Source organism: Sus scrofa, chromosome 16, assembly GCF_054392235.1.
Source record: "Sus scrofa isolate SSC_HxYL_T2T_F1_AM1 chromosome 16, Sscrofa_HxYL_maternal_Yorkshire_Landrace_v2.0, whole genome shotgun sequence".
NCBI lineage: Eukaryota > Metazoa > Chordata > Mammalia > Artiodactyla > Suidae > Sus > Sus scrofa.
In genome coordinates, this window is record NC_139398.1 from 16,230,795 (window position 1) to 16,250,873 (window position 20,079).

The 20,079-nt window shown below is 43.4% G+C and overlaps 1 protein-coding gene across 2 annotated transcripts in view; it reads right to left on the reverse strand.

Moving 5' to 3' along the window:
• ANKH (ANKH inorganic pyrophosphate transport regulator) overlaps window positions 1-20,079 on the reverse strand; it is a 165,525-nt gene that overhangs the window by 68,900 nt on the left and 76,546 nt on the right. For both annotated transcript variants that reach the window (XR_014830779.1, XM_003359727.6), the window contains exon 2: window positions 1,360-1,576. Coding sequence is in view for 1 of the 2 variants with exons in the window: in XM_003359727.6 (XP_003359775.2) it covers window positions 1,360-1,576 (217 nt within the window). In the remaining variant the exon portion in view is untranslated. The remainder of the gene's footprint in view (window positions 1-1,359; window positions 1,577-20,079) is intronic.

Sequence of the window (20,079 nt, forward strand, 5' to 3'; positions counted from 1 at the left end):
ACCTTTGAAAATGGTCCAGATCAAATCTGGCTGCAGAAGTTTTCTTCAAAACTCAGTCGACAAGTTAGTGTTGAGTGAGTTGAGAGAAAGAAAGGCATCTCTTTTCCATCCCATGCTCTGAAGCTCTGGGCCCAAATAAAGCTCTGAGCCCACATCCACACTTTGACTGGATATTTGGCCCATGAGGAGCAACCACTGGTTCACACCATTCTTAGCATGAAATTCTATGCTACATCAAAAGGAAAACCACAAAGGCCTCAGTCCGTTTACTTTTGGATCCGCAATTACATGAGTAAATATCAGTTGACACCTGAGTACACTGTGAACGCTTTAGGTTAATCTCTTGGCTCTCATTCACCGTGGACACTCATGGTTCTTATACAACCAATGACAATTTGAAAGCACACAATGGCTTTGTGAAATGTCGTTCACAGGCTTTATGTAACTGGTTCAGTAGGTGTGCCATTCAATTTTTATGCCAAGTAAACTGAGCTGTTTTAAAGCCAAAGGGTTCTGAAATCAAGCCCTTGGGGTTTTCATCACCACCAAGAAGGCAGCAGAAGTAGAAATCCAGCTCTAAAGGATGGAGCCTTCTCCTGGTGACACTGTAGGCCAGTTACTTCGTGATACAATTTTCTTGGTGTTTAATGGAAAGAATATTACACCAAGAGTATTTAGTCTAGTCTAAAATAGAAGCATGAAGCCCTAAAATGAGTTCATTTTAATATGTAAAACAATCTGCCCTTAACTGCTGATAAGCCTTCATCCTAACAACCATTCTGTTTTTATTCTTAAGATTAAGTGAGGAGTTCCTGTTGTGGCTCAGGGGTAATGAACCCAACTAGTATCCATGAGGATGCGGGTTCAATCCCTGGCCTCGCTCAGTGGGTTAAGGATCTGGTGTTGCTGTGAGCTATGGCGTAGGTGGCAGACATGGCCGTGGCCGATTTGACTTCCATATGCCATAGGTGCGGTCCTAAAAAGACAAAAAAAAAAAAAAAAAAAAAGGTTAAGTGAGTCTATACAGTAAGGCCTGTCTCTCACCAAAGCACCTGACATTTTTTTGACCTTACTGAATGCCAGTCTTAGATCCCCTCACCTCTTCATGGAACTGATCCCTTTCTGACATGGGGTTTGGGAATCAGAGATATAAAACTTCAGCTTCCCAGAGAAAAGACTTTTTTTTTTTCCTTGATCTAGGAGCATAAACTCCAATCCTTCTATCCCTTGAAATTTTCAGGAGACATATTTAATAATTATGGGCGAATTCACTGATGACAAAAAAAGGCATGTAAATACATCAAGGGGAAAAAAGGAATTACAGAAGCTAGATCCTCAGGGGAGGGCCCACAGCCTTACCTATTAGGGTGTGGAAGACAGCGGCAACGGCGCCGGCCACCACCATGCACAGGACAGCTTTGGTCCTGTCCCGCTTGCTGTTCACAAACACCAGGCCCACATTCTTGAAGTCACTCATGGGCCCCGTGAAGAACTTCATGAGGGAGTACGCCAGCCCGTAGCTGGCCAGCATCTCCACTGCATCTTCCTTGACAGCAGCGATGCCCCGGTTCAAGGCCTGTGGCGGGAAGAAACCCACAAATGCATTAGAAAAGTCATCTCGTCTTCAGGGAGTCACACTTCTGCAATAAAACTCAGCAGATTGTGTTTCTATAGAAACGCTAAGCAGCTTATAAGGTAAATCGCACTATAATTTGATAAAGGTTATTAGTTTTCATTTTCATCCCTATTAACTTCAGTTTGAAATATCTGCTGGTGGGGGAGCTACCTGTCTGCTGGGATGAAAGTAATAGAAAAAAAAACCAACAACAACAAACAACCAGCGTTTTATGTGAATATCAGGAAAGGAGATAATTCTAAGAAGTTGGTTAAAAGCTTAACATGTTAAATTTTTTTTGTAGGTTGAATCTACATAATAGCAACAGGCATTCTGGAAATGGGTCAAACACTATATGCAGTGGGTAATGGTTTCTTTTTTTCCTTTAAGGAAGGTGTGTGTGTGTGTGTGAAATCTTGTGGATGTGTTATGTATGTATCCTTCAGAGCCCACACCACAGCCACAGCAATGCCAGATCCCAGCTGCATCTGCTACCTACACCACAGCTCACAGCAACGCTGGATCCTTAACCCACTGAGCGAGGCCAGGGATTGAACCCACATCCTCAGGGACACTATGTCAGGTTTTTAACCCACTGAACCACAACGGGAACTCCAACTATTCTGTTTTAACCATCCTACATGAGGGACTCTCTGAAGTACCGGTGATCTTGTCAGGAGGGCATTTCCAAACTAAATTTCCCGCCTACTAGAGGAATAAAACTAGACTAGAGATGGTGGAAACAGACGTCCAGGTGAGAACTTTATTTTTAAAGGTTGCCAGGAGTTCCCCTGGCGGTGCAGTGGAAACGAATTTGACTAGGAACCATGAGGTGGTGGGTTTGATCCCTGGCCTTGCTCAGTGGGTTAAGGACCCGGTGTTGCCGTGAGCTGTGTGTAGGTCGCAGACTTGGCTCTGATCCCACATTGCTGTGGCTGTGGCGCAGGCCAGCGGCTACGGCTCCGAATAGATCCCTAGCCTGGGAACCTCCATAGGCCTCAGATGCGGCTCTAAAAAGACAAAAAATAAAAAAGTAAAAATAAATAAAAGGTTGCCAAAACATTGCCTCTGTCTTTAGGAAAAGGCAACTGACAGGCCAGGAGAGTCAGATTTCTGTATAGTCATATACTTTTTGCTTTTTATTTTTAATTGAGGTATAGATGATTTATAATGTTGTGTTAGTTTCAGGTGCAAAGTGATTCAGAAATCACTTACACACAGTACAGTGACATCACAGTAGGACCTTGTTGTTTATTTTATATACAGTAGCATGTATATGTTAATCCCAAACTCCTCTAATTTGTTCTTCTCTGCTTTTCCTTTGGCAACCGTTAAGCTTGTTTTCTATGTCTGTGAGTCTGTTTCTCTTTTGTAAATAAGTTCATTTATATCTTTTTTTTTTTTTTTTGGTTTTTAGGGCCACATCCACAGCATATGGAGGTTCCTAGGGGTTGAATCAGAGCTACAGCTGCCAGCCACAGCCAAAGCCACAGCAACAGAGGACCGAGCCTCATCTGGATACCACATCTCACAGCAACGCTGGATCCTTCACCCACTGAGCAGGGCCAGGGATTGAACCCACAACCTCATGGTTACTAGTCAGATTCATTTCCGCTGTGCCAAAAACTTCCTGTATCTTTTTTTTTTAGATGCCACGTAGAAGTGGATATACCATAATTATCTTTTTCTGATTTACTTCACTTAGTATGATCATCTCTAGGTCTGTCCATGTTGCTGCAAATGGCATGATTTCATTCTTTTTTATGACTGAGTAATATTTCATTGTATACACACTTAAAAAAATAGACTTTTGGGGGGGTTACTTTTAGATTCACAGCAAAATGTAGCAGAAAGTACAGAGTTACCACATCCCGTCTCCCCAGAAGCACCCACAACACACCCAAACAAGAGTGCTACATTTACTAAATCAGTGAGCCTACATTGACTCATCAGTATCACTCAAAGTCCACACTTTACATTAGGGTTCATTCTTGGTGTGGTACAATCTAAGGGTTTTGGTAAACGTCCATGATGCTTATCATTCTCCGGAAAGTGCTATTAGCAAAAAGAGTACTTCCATGGAAATGCCAATGTGTAAAATAATTTTAGAAAAATATAGAATAAAAATGTATGAGGCTGAAGCACTTCAGTACCATTTTCCGACAAAGCTGCTATTATATTATATAAGGTAGTTTTTTGATCATTGTTTCCAATTATATCTCTTACTCACTTTACCTTTTTCCAATAATAACTTAAAAATTTCCGTAAGAACATTCTTAGCCTTTGCAGAGCATACCTGCCATGACACCTTCCTTAGGAACAAATTTTCTTCGACCACAGCTGATCTAATAATACCGTTAACACTCTAAAGTGACATAAAAGCCAACAAGCTCTTTGATAATTAATCCTGTGTTCCAAAGTGGTATGGAGGTAGAGGACTCCCGCTATGTGTCAAAATCTATCACTTACAAATTAATCTTACAAACTGATTTCCTTTTGGACTTGTACAGTGGATGTCCTCGGTGTCCCCCCACATCCCCTTTACTGGTCAGTGTACCCATCCCTAGGGGCTGGGAGTTGGCCACTCATGGCTCACAGCTGCCTCATTCTCAGGCACATGGCCCCCAGCCACCTTGGGTTAGTTAAGCCACACCTGGCCAGTGGGCAGCACCCAGCCAATGACTGGATGACATGGGGTATGAAAGATCACGTCCCCTGCCTCACTGCACAAGTCACCTTCCAGAGATATCCATGGGATGCGGGAAAGCTTGTCTCCAGTGGACACCACATCCTTGTTTAACTTGTCCCCACACTCACTCCTTCCTTCTCCCCTTCTCCTGAGAATGCACATTCAATAAATCACTTGCACAAGAAATCCCCAGGGCAGGCTCTGCTTCCAGAGAACCCCACAAAAGACAGCTTCCTTTTTTTTTTTTTTTTGCTTTTGCTTTTTAGGGCCGCACCCGCAGCATATGAAAGTTTCCAGGCTAGGGGTTGAATGGGAGTTACAGCTGTCAGCCCACGCCACAGCCACAGCAATGCAGGATCTTGCAGTGTCTGTGACCTACACCACAGCTCACAGAAACACTGGATTCTTAACCCACTGAGCAAGGCCGGGGCTCGAACCCGCATCCTCATGGATACTAGTGGGATTTGTTCCTGCTGAGCCACAACAGGAATTCCAAGACAGCTTCTAATTATGCTTCTCTGAAACATAGAGAACAGTGTCTGGTTTGTTCTTTTTCCTTTTCATCCTTCCCCAAATGATGCCTGCAAATTGTTTACTTTTTATTGCTACAATGTGTGTTCAGATTTAAATGATGTAATTATATATTATATATTAGCACATGTTTTAAAAGCACATAGGAGGGTGCCTAAATAAGGTAGGATTAGTCTTTTCATATGACTTGTAGGCAAAACTTTATTCTTCGCTAAAAAGATACCAGCCCTGGCTGGAGCCTCCACCACCATCTTTCTGTTTCCACCAGCTGTTCTTTGACGGAGTCCTAAACCCAGTGCTGAGGCAGAAGAGAAGGAAGGGCACAGGGAATAACAGTGTTGTCAGCAAGAACTGGGTGTGAAAACTCCACTGAGCTCAATGATTACGGTAATTTGAGGAAAGAGCATAGTGTTTAGAGCCAGGCAGATTTGATTAGACCTGCTTCTATCACTTAACTACTGAATGGCCTTGGCCAAGGTACTTATTCTCACTGAAATGATGGATCTCAGATTGTAGAGAAGTGGTGTCCAGGGTACGAGGCATGACTGGCTTAGAGAAGGCGGTTGAAAGCAAGGATTTTTATCTAAATTGTTTACCACTCTACACCTACCACCTTGCTCCATCATAAACACTCAAATACTTGCTGGATGAATGAATGAATTAGGTCTTTTCTACCAGGAATTTCAATGTTGATACTAATTTGCAGGCACTTAAAAAATAACACTTTGATTGTAAGATGCACATGTTATTACTTATGAGATCTACTATTGATTTAGCATTTTTATTGACCATATTAAATGCACATAGTGATGGGAAAACATTCCGGGAAGCATTAAAATGCAAAGAAAAAAGAGCTTCAGAACTGAGGAGATACGCTCTACTAATATTATCAGCCTTTTTATTATTCCCACCTGTCATATTATCTCCAATTTGTTCACTCCTAATTTTATGATTTTCTTTTGATACCAAAAATATTGTTATCATGTAATTGGCCTATCATTTCATAGAGTTTCTTTCCATGCTTTTGGACTTTGTCATTCTTTTCCATCTCTAGATAAGGTAATTTTGTCTAGTTTATAGTTTCATTTGCACATTTAACTTTTTTTTTTTTTTGTCTTTTTGCCATTTCTTGGGCCGCTGCTGCGGCATATGGAGGTTCCCAGGCTAGGGGTCGAATCGGAGCTGTAGCTGCCAGCTTATGCCAGAGCCACAGCAATGCAGGATCCGAGCCGCGTCTGCGACATACACCACAGCTCACGGCAATGCCGGATCGTTAACCCACTGAGCAAGGGCAGGGATCAAACCCGTAACCTCATGGTTCCTAGTCAGATTCGTTAACCACTGCGCCACGATGGGAACTCCTGCACATTTTACTTTTTACTCCTCCTGGCACTTATGCTATGAGATAAAGCTTCAAATAAAGTTTTTAAGTGATTTTTATTTTTTCCATTATAGTTGGTTAACAGTGTTCTGTCAACTTTTTACTGTACAGCAAAGTGACTCAGTCACACATATATATGTATACATTCTTTTTCTCACATTATCTTCCATCATGCTCCATCACAAGTGACTAGATACAGTTCCCAATGCTATACAGCAGGTACGTTTTCTATAATAGTTAGCTTCTTCAAAAGCAGTTTGAATAAAATGCCCATTGCCCATTTATTTGTGATGTTCTCCTATCAGCCATTAGTTCTTATGTCCTCCAGTCCCCTGTTATTTGCTTTATCTGTCTCAGTTTGCTGACCCTGCTTGTACAATGAACTTCGTCTGGTTCACACCACATCCTCAGAGATAAACATGAGAGGGGATCAGAAGGTAGGCAAACCATGACTATTTGAAAGAATGAAAGAGAACTGTACACAATTGGTATAATCATTTCTCCTAATGAGTACTGCAGCCATGAAATTAATGAGCTGGGGACTCCTTGGAGAAGCTCATTCACATGAACTAAACAAGGAAACGCCTTCAAAGAGGTAACATTTGAACTGAGAGTTGAAGAACAAGAATGGACAGCTGGAGGAAGAGCTGGAGGAAGGCAGGGGCCTCAGGAGGGCTTGGTGCTTTTTGTTCTATCTTTATGGCTGCTCCTGCACCATATGGAAGTTCCTGGGCAAGGACTGAATCTGAGCTACAGCTGCGACCCATGCCACAGCTGCAGAAACACCAGATCCTTAACCCACTGTGTTGGGTTGGGAATTGAATCCTTGCTTATGCAGTGACCCAAGCCGCTGCAGTTGGAGACTTAACCCACTGTACCACAGCGGGAACTCCAAGGGCTTGGTGTTTTTAAGGAACAGAAAGGCAGCAAGTGAGAGCAGAAAAGGGTATAGGGTGAACTTGGAAGAATAGGCAACCTGGGATCTTTGCATCACGGTGGAGAACAGGAAGAACACGGTGCTTCATCCTAAGAGAGGTGCGAAGCCATCAACGGATCTGAGCAGAGGTGGGACAGAGGCTCCTGCTAGCTGCAGGGATGGACGTGGTCTGGAGAGGGACAGGTGGAGCAGGAAGCCAGTGGTCATCCAGGAGAGAGAAGGTGATGGCTTCGACTGGGGGTGGGGGTTAGTGGAAATGGAGAGAAGCAGACTGACTTGAGGGCTTTTTGGTGGTAAAGTAAATGGGTCAGATGATGGACTGCGTGGTAGGCATGAGCAAAAGCGAGAAATCCAAGCTGTCAGTGGAATACTATTCAGCTATAAAAAAGAACAAAATAATGCCATTTTCAGCAACATGGATGCAACTAGAGATTCTCACCCTAAGTAAAGTAAGTCAAAAGAGAAAAACAAATACTATATGGTATCACTTATATGTGGAATCTAAAATATGGCACAAATGAACCTATCTACAAAACAGAAACAGACTCACGGCCATAGAGAACAGACTTGCGATTGCCAGAGGGGAAGGGGGCAGAAGTTGGATGGATGGAGATTTAGGGGTTGGGAGGTGCAAGCTATTACATGTAGAATGGATAAGCAATGAGGTCCTACTGCATAGCACAGGGAACTACATCCAGCCTCTTGAGATAGACTGTAATGGAAGACAACATGAGAAAAAGAATGTACATATATGTATGACTGGGTCACTATACCCTAATAAAAAATAAATTAAAAAAAATCTGGCTCCAGAAGGCTCTCCTTGGGTCCTCTCTGCCCTAGTATCTCCCCGGGTCTGCCAGGTTCATGGTGTTCTGTGGCCTGATTTCTACCCCCCTTCCCTGAAAGTCAGCAAAACTACAGGATATTAAAAAGTGAAAAACAAAACAAAACCAAAAACACCTCCTGGGAAATGCCTAACAAATCCCATATGTGATCCCCCTGGTATGAACTGCCTTAGGTTGTTAAACCCCAAAAGAGATCCTGACATTTTAAACTTGGCCTCTAGAGACTGGAAACATCTCTCTATTGCAGATGGAGTGTCTTCAAACCAAGAGTCACCACCTCACCCCTATCCTGCCAATCATTTCATGCCAGTGCTAACAGCGAGTGTGCCTTGCTAGCTGGACAGAGTGTTGTAGCCCTTGGGAATGGGCTAACAGCGAGTGTGCCTTGCTAGCTGGACAGAGTGTTGTAGCCCTTGGGAATGGGCCCGGGGGGATGCCTTGACTCTGAGCACAGGTCTGGCGTCCAGGCAGCACGAGTAAGTCCTCATTTCAACTTTTGTTCTTCCCGTTTACGCCTCAGCCTATTAGAGCATCACCTCCAGAAGTAAAAGGGCCTCGTCTGTATCCCCAAAAGGACAGCTCCAGCCTGATCTGGTCACGCGACTGGCAGTCAGCACAGACTGCTTTATGGAAGGCAGCCACTGGGTCCTGGCTTCTGTCTCCTCCTCCCCGGCCCCATATGCGCTTCTTGCTGAACCACAGGAGCACTTTCTGACCCCTCAGCTGATCTGACCCTGTTGGCCACTCCCTCTCTGAAATGCTTTTTTTCTCCTTGGATTCAGTGACACCAAAGTTTCTAGGCTCTCCTCCTATCTCTTCTGCTCCAGCTCCTTCTCTTTGATGGCTTCTCTCTCTCTGTCTCGGTGACCCCAGGGTTCTATCTGGGACCCTCGCCTCCTGTCACTCTCCACTCTGGCTCGGCCGTCCCGCCCTCTCCCACCACTTCAGTGACTGTCTGTCTGCTCAGGAGTCTTCCATACATCTCTCCAGCTTTCTTGGGCTTCCCTTGAGCTTCCGACCCACACATCTCCATCTGAACGCCCCACTGGCACCTCACAACCTTCATTTCCAAAACTGAGTTCGCCACCTACTAGGCTGCTTGGGTTCCCACAGACCCGGCCTTCCTCATGGGTTTCATCCCAATGAATGCATCCAGGTTTCCCACCCTGGATGCCTTTGAGCCCTCACACCCACAGATTTCTTGGTCCCATCCACACTCCTGCCCTGGTCACTCTGTCCAGTACTCTCCAGCCCCACCACCATGCCTTGGGTCTTGTCCCAAGCTCTCCTTCTGTCCATGCTATGGTCGGATCACAAAAAAAATCTGAATTCCTCAAAGGGCATCTGAGGTGCTTCAGGGCTGCATCCTGTTCATAGACTATGGACTGCATCACCGTTGCTCTGTGTCTGTTAACAGTGTCTGGCACACAGGGAGAGGCATCCACTAAGTATCTGTGCAACGAGTGAGCTCTCACAAAGGCCATTCATGATCCTGCTTGCTTGTCTGTCTGGTTTCAACCCTCTACACTTCCCCTCATGTGTGTGTTTATGAGGACTAAAGTAGGTGCAGTTTTCTGGATTTGCCACACTCCCTTTCAGCTAAAAAAAGCCTTTGTTCAAGCTCTTTCCTCTACAGAGAATCACCTTCATGCCTGCCCCCACCCCTGCTCTCCTGGTGAACTCACAGTCAGTTCAGGAGTCACATCTCTGAGAAGCCATCCCCTAAGCCTTGGTCGCCTCTGTGCTCTGTAGACCCCAAACCCCAGGTCGCGTCACGGCACCCATCGGGCTCTGCTGTGGTTGCCTGGTTACTTGCTTGCCCATCTCACCAGACCCCTTGAGGCAAGGATGGATGGGGCTTATTTGTCACCAGCTTTCTTACATCTACTCAGCATCATGCCTGACACATAGTTGAAACTCCTTATGCGAACACACAAATGTGTTAGCGGTAACCACCAGCTGATTGTAAAACCAACTCCAGGTTTGGTTTTCTGAGTAATAAACTTATTTTTGGTAGAAGTTTCACATTTCAAATATGCAAAGGGTGAGAGTAGCATCCTATATCTTCCTGCAGTTCTGATATTTTCTCACAAAGTAGACAAGGATTTCCACTGCTATTTGTGCTCTGTCAGGTGGGGACCCCAGTAGGTACTGGATAAAGGTGACTCCTTAACTGTAGACACAGGGACGTAAATATGACGTAACATTGAGCCACATGATTAGCCTCTTAAGTGTAAAGCTTAAACAAAGATTCTTTTCCAACTCCTTTTTTTTTAATGTCCCTTGGACGTCAACTGGAATACAGAACATGCCGTTCCCCTGTGAAATCAAATCCTGTAACAGAAGTCAGCTGCCATGAGAAGAAAATACGAAGTTTAGCTTCAAAGAACCTTCTTGGAGAAGCTGAAAGAACCCTGCTGAGGGCAGTGTGTGCCCTGACAGGTAACCGGAGTGGTAATCTCCAAATTCAGAGTGACGGGTGTTTGGAAGGGCAACGAGGCTTCGAGAGAGATGGTCACCCAGTTCAGGAAGTGCCGGGGCAGGTGGACTCTGATCTTGTAACTGACATTCATGGCCACATGGCAAAAAAAATTGACTGTGTTGTTCATATAGAAATGGCTTTTCTTTCTTTTTTATTTTTATTTTTTAAAAAATTTTTTTATTATAGTTGATTTACAATGTTCTGTCAATTTCTGCTGTACAGTAAAGTGACCTAAACATACATATGCATACACACTTTTTCTTTTCTTTTTAGGGCTGCACCTGTGGCACATGAAGTTTCCCAGGAGAGAGGTCCAATCAGAGCTACAGATGCCAGCCTACGCCAGAGCCACAGCAACGCCAGATCCAAGCCACATCCGTGACCTACACCAGAGCTCACGGCAACGCCGGATCCTTAATCCACTGAGCAAGGCCAGGGATCAAACCCACAACCTCATGGTTCCTAGTCGGATTTGTTTCTGCTGCGCCACGATGGGAATTCCCACACTTTTTCTCATATTATCTTCCATCATGTTCTATCACAAGAGATTGGATGTAGCTCCCTGTACTGTCCAGCAAGACCTCATTGCTTATCCATTCTACATGTAATAGTTTGCATCTACTAATCCCAAACTGCCTGCCCATCCCATTCCCCTCCTCCCCCTTGGCAACCACATGTCTGCTCTCATGTCTGTGAGACCATTTCTGTTCTGTAGATAGGTTCACCTGTGTAGAAACGGCATTTCAAATTCTTCCACAAAAAGACATTGAGTTGGAAAATGGTTTTGTTCTCTACAACAGCAGATTGGAGTTCTCGTTTTGGCTCAGTGGTAAGGAACCCTACCAGTACCCATGAGGATACGGGTTCAACCCCTGGCCCTGCTCAGTGGGTTAAGGATCCAGAGTTGCCTTGAGCTGTGGTGTAGGTTGCAGGCTGGTGTTGCTTGGCTGCAGTGTAGGCTGGCAGCCGCAGCTCCAGTTCAACCCCTAGCCTGGGAACCTCCATACGCTGTGGGTGCAGCCCTAAAATTAATAATAAAAAAAAGCACATATTATTATATGAAATGCTGGAAGTCCCATTATTTTACTTTTAGTAAGATGAAGACTTTCTTTCCTTGCCTCATCCTGGATTAGAAAAACTAATAGGACACAGGGCTGGGTACTAACTCTGTCTTGCTAGGTTGTCATTTCATCTCTTTGATAAAAGACTACTCCTTTACAGTTTCAAAGATCCTGTACATCTTCTATAACAGGAAGTAACCTCACTATTATTGTCGCAAAAGTAACACAGCTGGAACATCTTTCTCAAACCAAGCATCCTCAGAAGATCCGCATTCGTGGAAAAGTCAGAAGTACAGATGGAGACAATACTACCTGTGGGAACAGTTTCTTCCAAAGACAGAGATAATCAGTATCTTTGGATTTCGAGCCTCTCCGAGAGTCTGAGTTCCTGTAATTTTCCACTGTTATTGTTCTGCTTGTCTGTATTTTAAAAAGTGGTTTGGGTTAAATTAGATCATTTGCCTTCCCAGTAGTTTTCCAGCCATGTTTTATTTTCTCAAGGATCTATACTACTCTCAAGGAGACACCCTCGCTCTGTCTAGCTGGAGCTCTGGCCAAGAACTTGACACCCACACATGAGGTTGTGGTTTAAAGGGAGCGGCAGTAAAATGAAGCCTGGTCTCTTTGGCCATCAGAGTCACTGCCCTGCAGTGCTGTCCGTATTTAGTGCTTCCTGAAAACTCCGAGACAACACAGGGCAAGTCCAAAATACAACCCTGGTTTTCTCTGCCACATCTCACACCTGGAGAGAAGTTTCTATAAAGAACAGAGACAAACCACCGAACAGGTACAAAATTAGGCTAACTCAGTTTTCTCCTATTGTTTCTTCAATACTTCAGGGGAAACAAAAAGCAGTTTACTTTTATCTCTTAATCTGGAAACACATTAGTTCATTCAAAGATATATTTTAGTGTCACAGGACACTCCTCAAATCCTCTAGAGCTTTCATCTAAACACAAAGCTTATTTACCTAAATTTATTTATTTGTTTTCGTCTTTTTAGGGCCATACCTGCACTCAACATTTTTTGTTTTGTTGTTGTTTTTTTTTTTTTTTTGTCTTTTTAGGGCATTATTTACCTAATTTAACTTCAATTCAAGATGATGGGAGACTTGACAAGGAGGAAATGTTACTATGAAAAGTCTAGTGTACTTAAAAAACCAGAGCTTCTCATGCCATTCAAGAATCTTTACTTCTTCCTCATCTTGGTCTCACGGCTTTACTATTATGAAAAGTTCCAGGTTTCCTACTCCTTTTTTAATACGTATAAAGTCACGGGCTCTTAAATAATGCTACTTCTTGGTTCCTATCTCAAGACTATGTCCATTCCACTCTAGAACCAAGTTTAAAATGCTTTTCCATGAAAACAAAACAGAACAACCAACACGACAACTCTATAAACAATCATTTGACACAGACTGAGTCTGGGATCTGGGGAGTCGTTACTAACTTTCTAGGCTTTCTCTCTGCCTACATTCTCATGCACCCTGTTTACGTACATCCTCCCTCCATGATTACTACTAATTTTTTTTTCTTTCTTTCTTTTGGTCTGTCTGTCTGTCTATCTTTTTAGGGCCGCACCCATGGTATATGGAGATTCCCAGGCTAGGGGTCCAATGAGAGCTGTAGCCACTGGCCTACTCCAGAGCCACAGCAATGTCAGATCTGAGCTGCATCTGTGACCCACACCACAGCTCATGGCAACGCCAGATCCTTAACCCACTGAGTGAAGCCAGGGATCGAACCTGCATCTTCATGGATACTAGTCAGATTTGTTTCTGCTAAGCTACAAGGGAAATTCCAGGAAAGTTTTTTTCTAGATTACTCTAGCACCCTACATTTGGGGGTAAATCAGCGAGCCTCAGAAGCTCCATTCTTTTTTCTGGCTCAACTGCAACATTCTGAAATGTCATCTATGAACTTCTATTGACACGTCTAAATGCATTTATTCTAAGAGAAGAAAAAGTGAATGCCTATTTGCATCTGGAGCTTAAGAAATTCAACGACCACAATAATAATGACAAAATACCTTGGTGGCTAACATTTCCTTAGTGCTTGCTCTGTGACAGATACTGTCCTAAGGTCTTAATTTCTCCCAACAACTCTATTATTTCCCAGCTTACAGGTAAGAAAACTGCCATACTGAGAGGCTAAGTCACTTCTCCAGGGTGACACAGAGCTGGAAGAAGAATCCAGAATGCCTTGACCTCTGGGCTGAAGAGCCTAACCATCACTCTCTTATCCTGAACCAAGCCCTCCTTCCACTTTGAATTAGACACTGAAGTTGGGACCAAATGCCTACTTTAAACAGAGAGGATTAGCTGAGCAGAACAAAGAGAACTTCTGGATAAAGACTATTTTTTTTATGGAAAATTCCAAAGGCCCTAAAGCAAAGATTATTTTTTAAAGTGATGATGTATAGCAAGCACTACAAGTGTAAATGTGGAGGATGAACGGAGCGAGGCTGAAGTCATCATGCATCTGAGCCAGGCCAAGAAAATGAGGATAAAGGAAATCAGGTCACTGATGCTCCAGCATCAGCACCACACAGCCTGGGCGAAGGGTATCAACACCTGAGAACTCAGCACACATGGCTCGTGCACCAGTTCCCCATCAGCAGGGTGGTAGAAATGCCAGGAGGCTCTCTACAGGGCCATCAGAAGATGTGGAGGAGAATGTTCGTGAGCTTCTCTTATCCATGGAAATAGAGTATCATCTCAGTACCTTTGACTTGTACAAAATTTTCTTTTCCTTTATTAGGGCTGAACCTGCGGCACAGAGAGGTTCCCGGGCTAGGGGTGAATTGGTGCTGCAGCTGCTGGCCCACACCACAGCCACAGCAATGTGGGAGCCAAGCCTCATTGGCAACCTACACCACAGCTTGCGGCAATGCCGGACCCTTAATCCACTGAGTGCAGCCGGAGATTGAACCTGTGTCCTCATGGATACTAATTGGGTTCTTAACCACAATGGAACCTTCAAATAGACATATTTAATGTGACAAAGCTGTCTTCAATGTTTGCTGTGTGCAAGCAGGTTTGTCATGACCCCCCCCCGCCACGCCCCCACTGCTATTACTGGTCTAAATTACTGACCCAATTTATGGGATTCTAGGTGAAGTAAAATCATCTCACTGAACACAACACGAGAAGGGACAAAGGGTATTACTTAGCATAGCAAACTGGGAATCACATGGTGTCTACAGCTGTAGCGAGGGTTTAAGAATGATACATTTTAAATGTACTTTGTCCTTATCATTATAATCACGCTTTAGGCCTAATTTTTTTTTTCATCAAGAAAAGTGATGTGACAAAGTAATAAGCCATAGAATAATGTGGATAAAATCAGAGTGCTCTGAAAATTTCTAGACTCAAGAGAGAATGAATACATTTCTGTCACTTTCTATTTCATATATATATACATAACGTAACAAGCTAGTAAATGCACATGCTGAACTTCATTCTGTACATCCAGATTCGCTATAATTCGGATTTTAGATCTTTGAAAATCAGAGTAGACTGCAGAGCTGTCTTGCTCCAGCCCTTCCTCCTACAGTGGAGAGGGGACGATGGGACCCAGTGAAGGGGGACATCTGTGGACCTCTCCATTTGGCTCCGAGCCCTGAAGGAGCCTGCAGCCACAGAAGCATGTTTGTTGATGGAGTGCAATAATTCATTCAAGAAACGTTTATGGATCCCCTGAAGAATACCAGCCTCTTTCCTATGCGGTAGCGCAGTCTTGAATGTGCCCTCGCACATTATCTCATTGATTTTATCTGACAATGCTACAACCACAGGATAGGCATCAGAAAATTCCCATTTTGTGGAAAAGGAACCAAGGCTCAAAGAGATTCCATGACTTGCCCAAGGTTCTTGGCTAACTGATGGTGTAGACCAACCCAGATGTCAGGGAGACCATTAACCTGGGGGTATTTTGTCCTCTCAACACTAGACTGAAGATGGTGGGTGGGGGGAGGGGGGCAGGATAAATACCTCCCCATGATCAACGAGGCAGGGGAAGGTGTGTGTGTGTCCTTATACAGAAACGTCTTTATCCATCTAGATGGTTAGGTACGAGAAATTTTATTAAAGGAAATCGTTACTTTTACCTGATGGCAATCTAATTTGGGAAATTGGAGAGCCTTTATAAGAAAGGTGTGTCAGGTTGAGTTAAAACCCCCTTGAGGTCTTCCCCTTCAGAAGGAGTCAAGAGCAGGCTCCTGGCGCCAAGTGATGCTGCTGTAGGTGGCAGAGCCTAGGCTGGGCAGCCCCTACCCTGCTGTGTGGGTAAGGAAGTCCTACAGGATGAGAAGCTGGGAAAGCTCCCTGGACCAACTCCAGTGAGTACCTAGGAAGAGCATCTGTTAACTACTATATATATAGGTATATATACGTAGGGTAGATAACTAACAGGTGCTCACTGTATACCCCAGGGAAGTCTACCCAATGTCCTATAATAATCTACATGGGAAAAAAATAGGTATATGTACACATATAACTGATTCACTTTTCTGTAAACCTAAAGCTAATACAACATCGTAAACCAACAATAAAATTTAGAAAAAAATTAAAAAAATAAAAATAATTTAAAATGTAGCAGAGCCCCATTTGAGGCACTAATGATTCCAAGAAGACTAGTTGCCCCTGCTGACAGTACGACAGCAGCCCAGGCACCACCTGGCTTCAGAAAGTCTACTGGTCACATGCAGCACCCTCCTTCAGTGCCTCCAGGATCCAGTCACTCACAACTAACCCACCTGGGGTTATTCAAGCTTTTGTGAGTCCTGTGACATTTCTACACGGACTTGAGACCCCAAAGAAAAAAGGACTGATACGCAATAGAAGCCCTAAATCTTACCGGTTGACACTGACATTATTTTAAAATATTTAGGAAAACATTCACATAGCTGGATAAAAGAATCACATTCTCTACTAAAACTCTTTATATGTTTGTTATTTAAGATAATGTGTTGAGGGAAAAAAGAAAAGCCAATTTTTCTTTGTTTCTGGTGGCACAGTCTGTGTCTCATTAGACTAATAAACGTCTTGGACCAATGTTAGACAAGTAAACTGCCTCTTTCCCATCATAAAAGAGGGATAACTATACAATTCTTGGGGATGAATTCAACAGGGAATACAATTTCTAAATGAAGAAGACCATGGAATCTTTCTTGAAGTTCATAAAGTGAGACCTAGGTAAACAGAAGATGAGCTGTGTTCCTTGATGAGAAGACAACATTATGACCATATTGGAGAGTTTTCTGAATTCATCGGTAATGGGTTTCAATAAGAATTCCAGAAATTCGGGTATTCATTTGGACCTGACTGAAATGCTTTTTAACTCTGTAGGAGCAGTTAACCAAAAAAATGTGATAAACAAGTCTAGGAAGGGGAGCTTCACTGACCAGGTGTGAAAGTCCCCAAGAGCAAAGGGCTCACAGCAGAAATACCAATGGATCGTACACATGTGAAAAGATGTTCCTGAGAGTAAGCCATCAGGGAAGTAAACATGGAAAGAAGAAGACTGCCATCGGATTAAAAACACTACGACTGATAAAGTCCAGTGCTGGTGAAGATGTGGCACAAAAGGAAATTTCATAGAGTATTGGCTGGAGTGTGAGCTGCTTTCTTTTTGTGGCAAAGGAATAGGTCAAAAGGTATTAAAACTTAAAGTATACCAACTCCTTGATCCAGTAATCCTCCTTTAGAATCTATCCAAACACAAGAAGGCACTAGGACAAGATGCCTCGCATACAAAGGTGTTCATTAAAGCATCCTTTGCAAGGGCAGGCAGCTGACAACAATCTGTCTGTCTGCCAGCATGGAACATGTGAAGTAATGATGGTTATTATTTGGTGTGTATACAGTACATGCACGTGGGGGAGTTCTGGCCAGCAATCACAGAGCACCAGGTGCAACTAGTGCGACTAAACAACTAAACGTATGGAACTAGAAAGAAATCTGTGATACAGTGTTTAAGTAGAAGAAGGTTGCACTGTAAGCTGAATAGTATATTTGCACTCTATTAAAAATAAGTAAATAAACAAGAAAACTAAAAAAAGACCTCAAAAATGCGTAACGATATATATATTTTTTTGTCTTTTCTAGGGCTGCACTCATGGCATATGTAGGTTCCCAGGCTAGGGGTCTAATCTGAGCTGGAGCAACACAGGATCCGAGTCGTGTCTGCAACCTACATCACAGCTCACGGCAACGCCGGATCCTTAACCCACTGAACAAGGCCAGGGATCGAACCTGCAACCTCATGGTTCCTAGTCAGATTCATTAACTACTGAGCCACAACGGGAACTCCGAAAAAATGCATAACTATAATGTGTAAGTGACAAATCAATAAATTCTTCATATCGGTTCTTTTAGGAGAAGGAATTTTTTTTTTTTTTTTTTTTACTTTTTTAGGGCCACACCCCATGGCGTATGAAAGTTCGCAGGCTAGGGGTTGAATCAAAGCTGCAGTTGCCAGCCTACTCCACAGCCACAGCAACGCAGGATCTGAGTCTCATCTGAGACCTACACCGCAGCTCAATGCAATGCCAGATCCCTAACCCACTTAGTGAGGCCAGGGATTGAACCCGAATCCTCGGGGATCCTAGTCGGGTTTGTTACCACTGAGCCATGATGGGAACTCCAGAAAATTATTAATTTTACACAGGTATTGGTAGGGTTTTACTTATGACAAAGAACATATGTTACTTTGATAGTTTAAAATGAAGTAAAAACAATTTCATGAATGGAAACAAAGTAGATGAAATGTTTAATTCTTAGGGGGCAAAGCCAGATAACCACCCTACAAAGCACAGGTTGAAGAGTCACTGGCATGCTTTTTGTGACCCCCGACCCTGGAATTATATCTCTTAGAAGGAATCCCCTTGCTCATTTCACTTGAAAACCCCTGGATTTCCAACGTTTTAAACACAGGGCTGAATTCATGAAGCTTCAAGTCTCCAAACTCCAGACCTCTGGGCATTAAGAAAAAGAGAAATTTTCTCTTGTTTAACTACCCCTCCTGCTGCCACTTGTTTAAGCCCTCTGTGACCTACTTCCACCTTTTGGGACTTTAACACCTAAGTCATGATGTATTTACGAATAGGTAACACGATGATTATCACACAGTCTGACTACAGTATAAAGGCATTTAACTCAGTCTGCAGGGGGAAAGAAGGCTTCTTGGAGTCCTATAAACTTAACAGGATGATCAATGTTGCCCTTGGCAATTTCAGAGGAAAACTCTGAATTTCCTTGCTGTACTAGCTCTTAATCCCAGCTGAAATGCCAGTGTCTGCCCATCCTCTGAAATCAAGGTCAAGTCTTTCTTTCCCTAGGAACCCCTCTCCAACCAGTCTCGGCCACACAATTAATGTGTGAATTAATGTCATCATCTCTTAATTCATGCCATGATTTCATTTGTTCGCATATCCTTAGTGAGTGTGGAATATCTGCCTGGCACTGTGCTCTTTATTGACCAATGAACATGATGCGATGGCAAAACATGACCTTTTATGGCCACCAGGTCATGCACACTGATCAACCAATGCACGGAGCCAGGCAAGTCTGTGGTACTCACTAAGCGTACTTGAGTATTTCTTTACATCTCCCACGAACCTTAGAGTTAGGGGCTTGTATGACTCGTTACTCAGTGACAGCTTGTCCTGAGGATGAGGGAAGTTTTGTATGACAAGGAGGAGGACAGACTCAAGGAGCTGAAGATGGAAAAAGCAGTGGGGGAGGGGAGGAGACAACACTGAAAGGGGAGAGAGATGCACATGGAAAGATGATCACTGCAACCGGTGCCAAGATACAAACCCAGCAGTGCAGCTCTGCAAGGGGTACAGATGGGATGAAAATTCCAACTGATCAAAATGTGGAGAAGGGAACTTGAGGACAAAGTATAGGGAATAAGCCCTCCGTAGCTGTGCAAAAAGAAATTAATTGAAAAGGTGTATTCTCGGGGAGTTCCTGCCGTGGTGCAGTGGGTTTAGAATCTGACCGTGGTGGCTCAGGTCACTTCAGAGGTGTGGGTTGCATCCCCAGCGCAGCACAGGGGATTAAAAGATCTGGCATTGCTGCAGCTGTGGTTCGCATTCAGCTCCTGGCCTGGGAACTTCCATATGCTGTGGATGCAGCCATAAAATTTAAAAAAAAAAAAAGGTATACTTTTTGGGTACAACTACATTTACACTCATTTGGCATAACATGTAACTGCATTTATGTAAGAACTTAAGAATCACTCTACCCTCAGTGTTAGAATTGCTTTACCAAGTCTTGAGCTTCCCTATGGCTTAAGTGCATGTTTTTGAAACCAAGCTTAATATCCCCACTCTATACATGTAGGCTCACTTCAATTACTCTAAACTCATGTTGTCCTTCGAGAGAGCTGGTGGTGAAAATGCTAAGCTCTTTTGCTAGAAAGTCTTTAAAGGGTTCAGGATTTTGGCTTGATAACTTCCCCTTAACACTTAGGAATAAACCAAAGTAAACAATATTTTTTCTTATTTTACTGAGAGTAAAAAGGAATTTCCCAA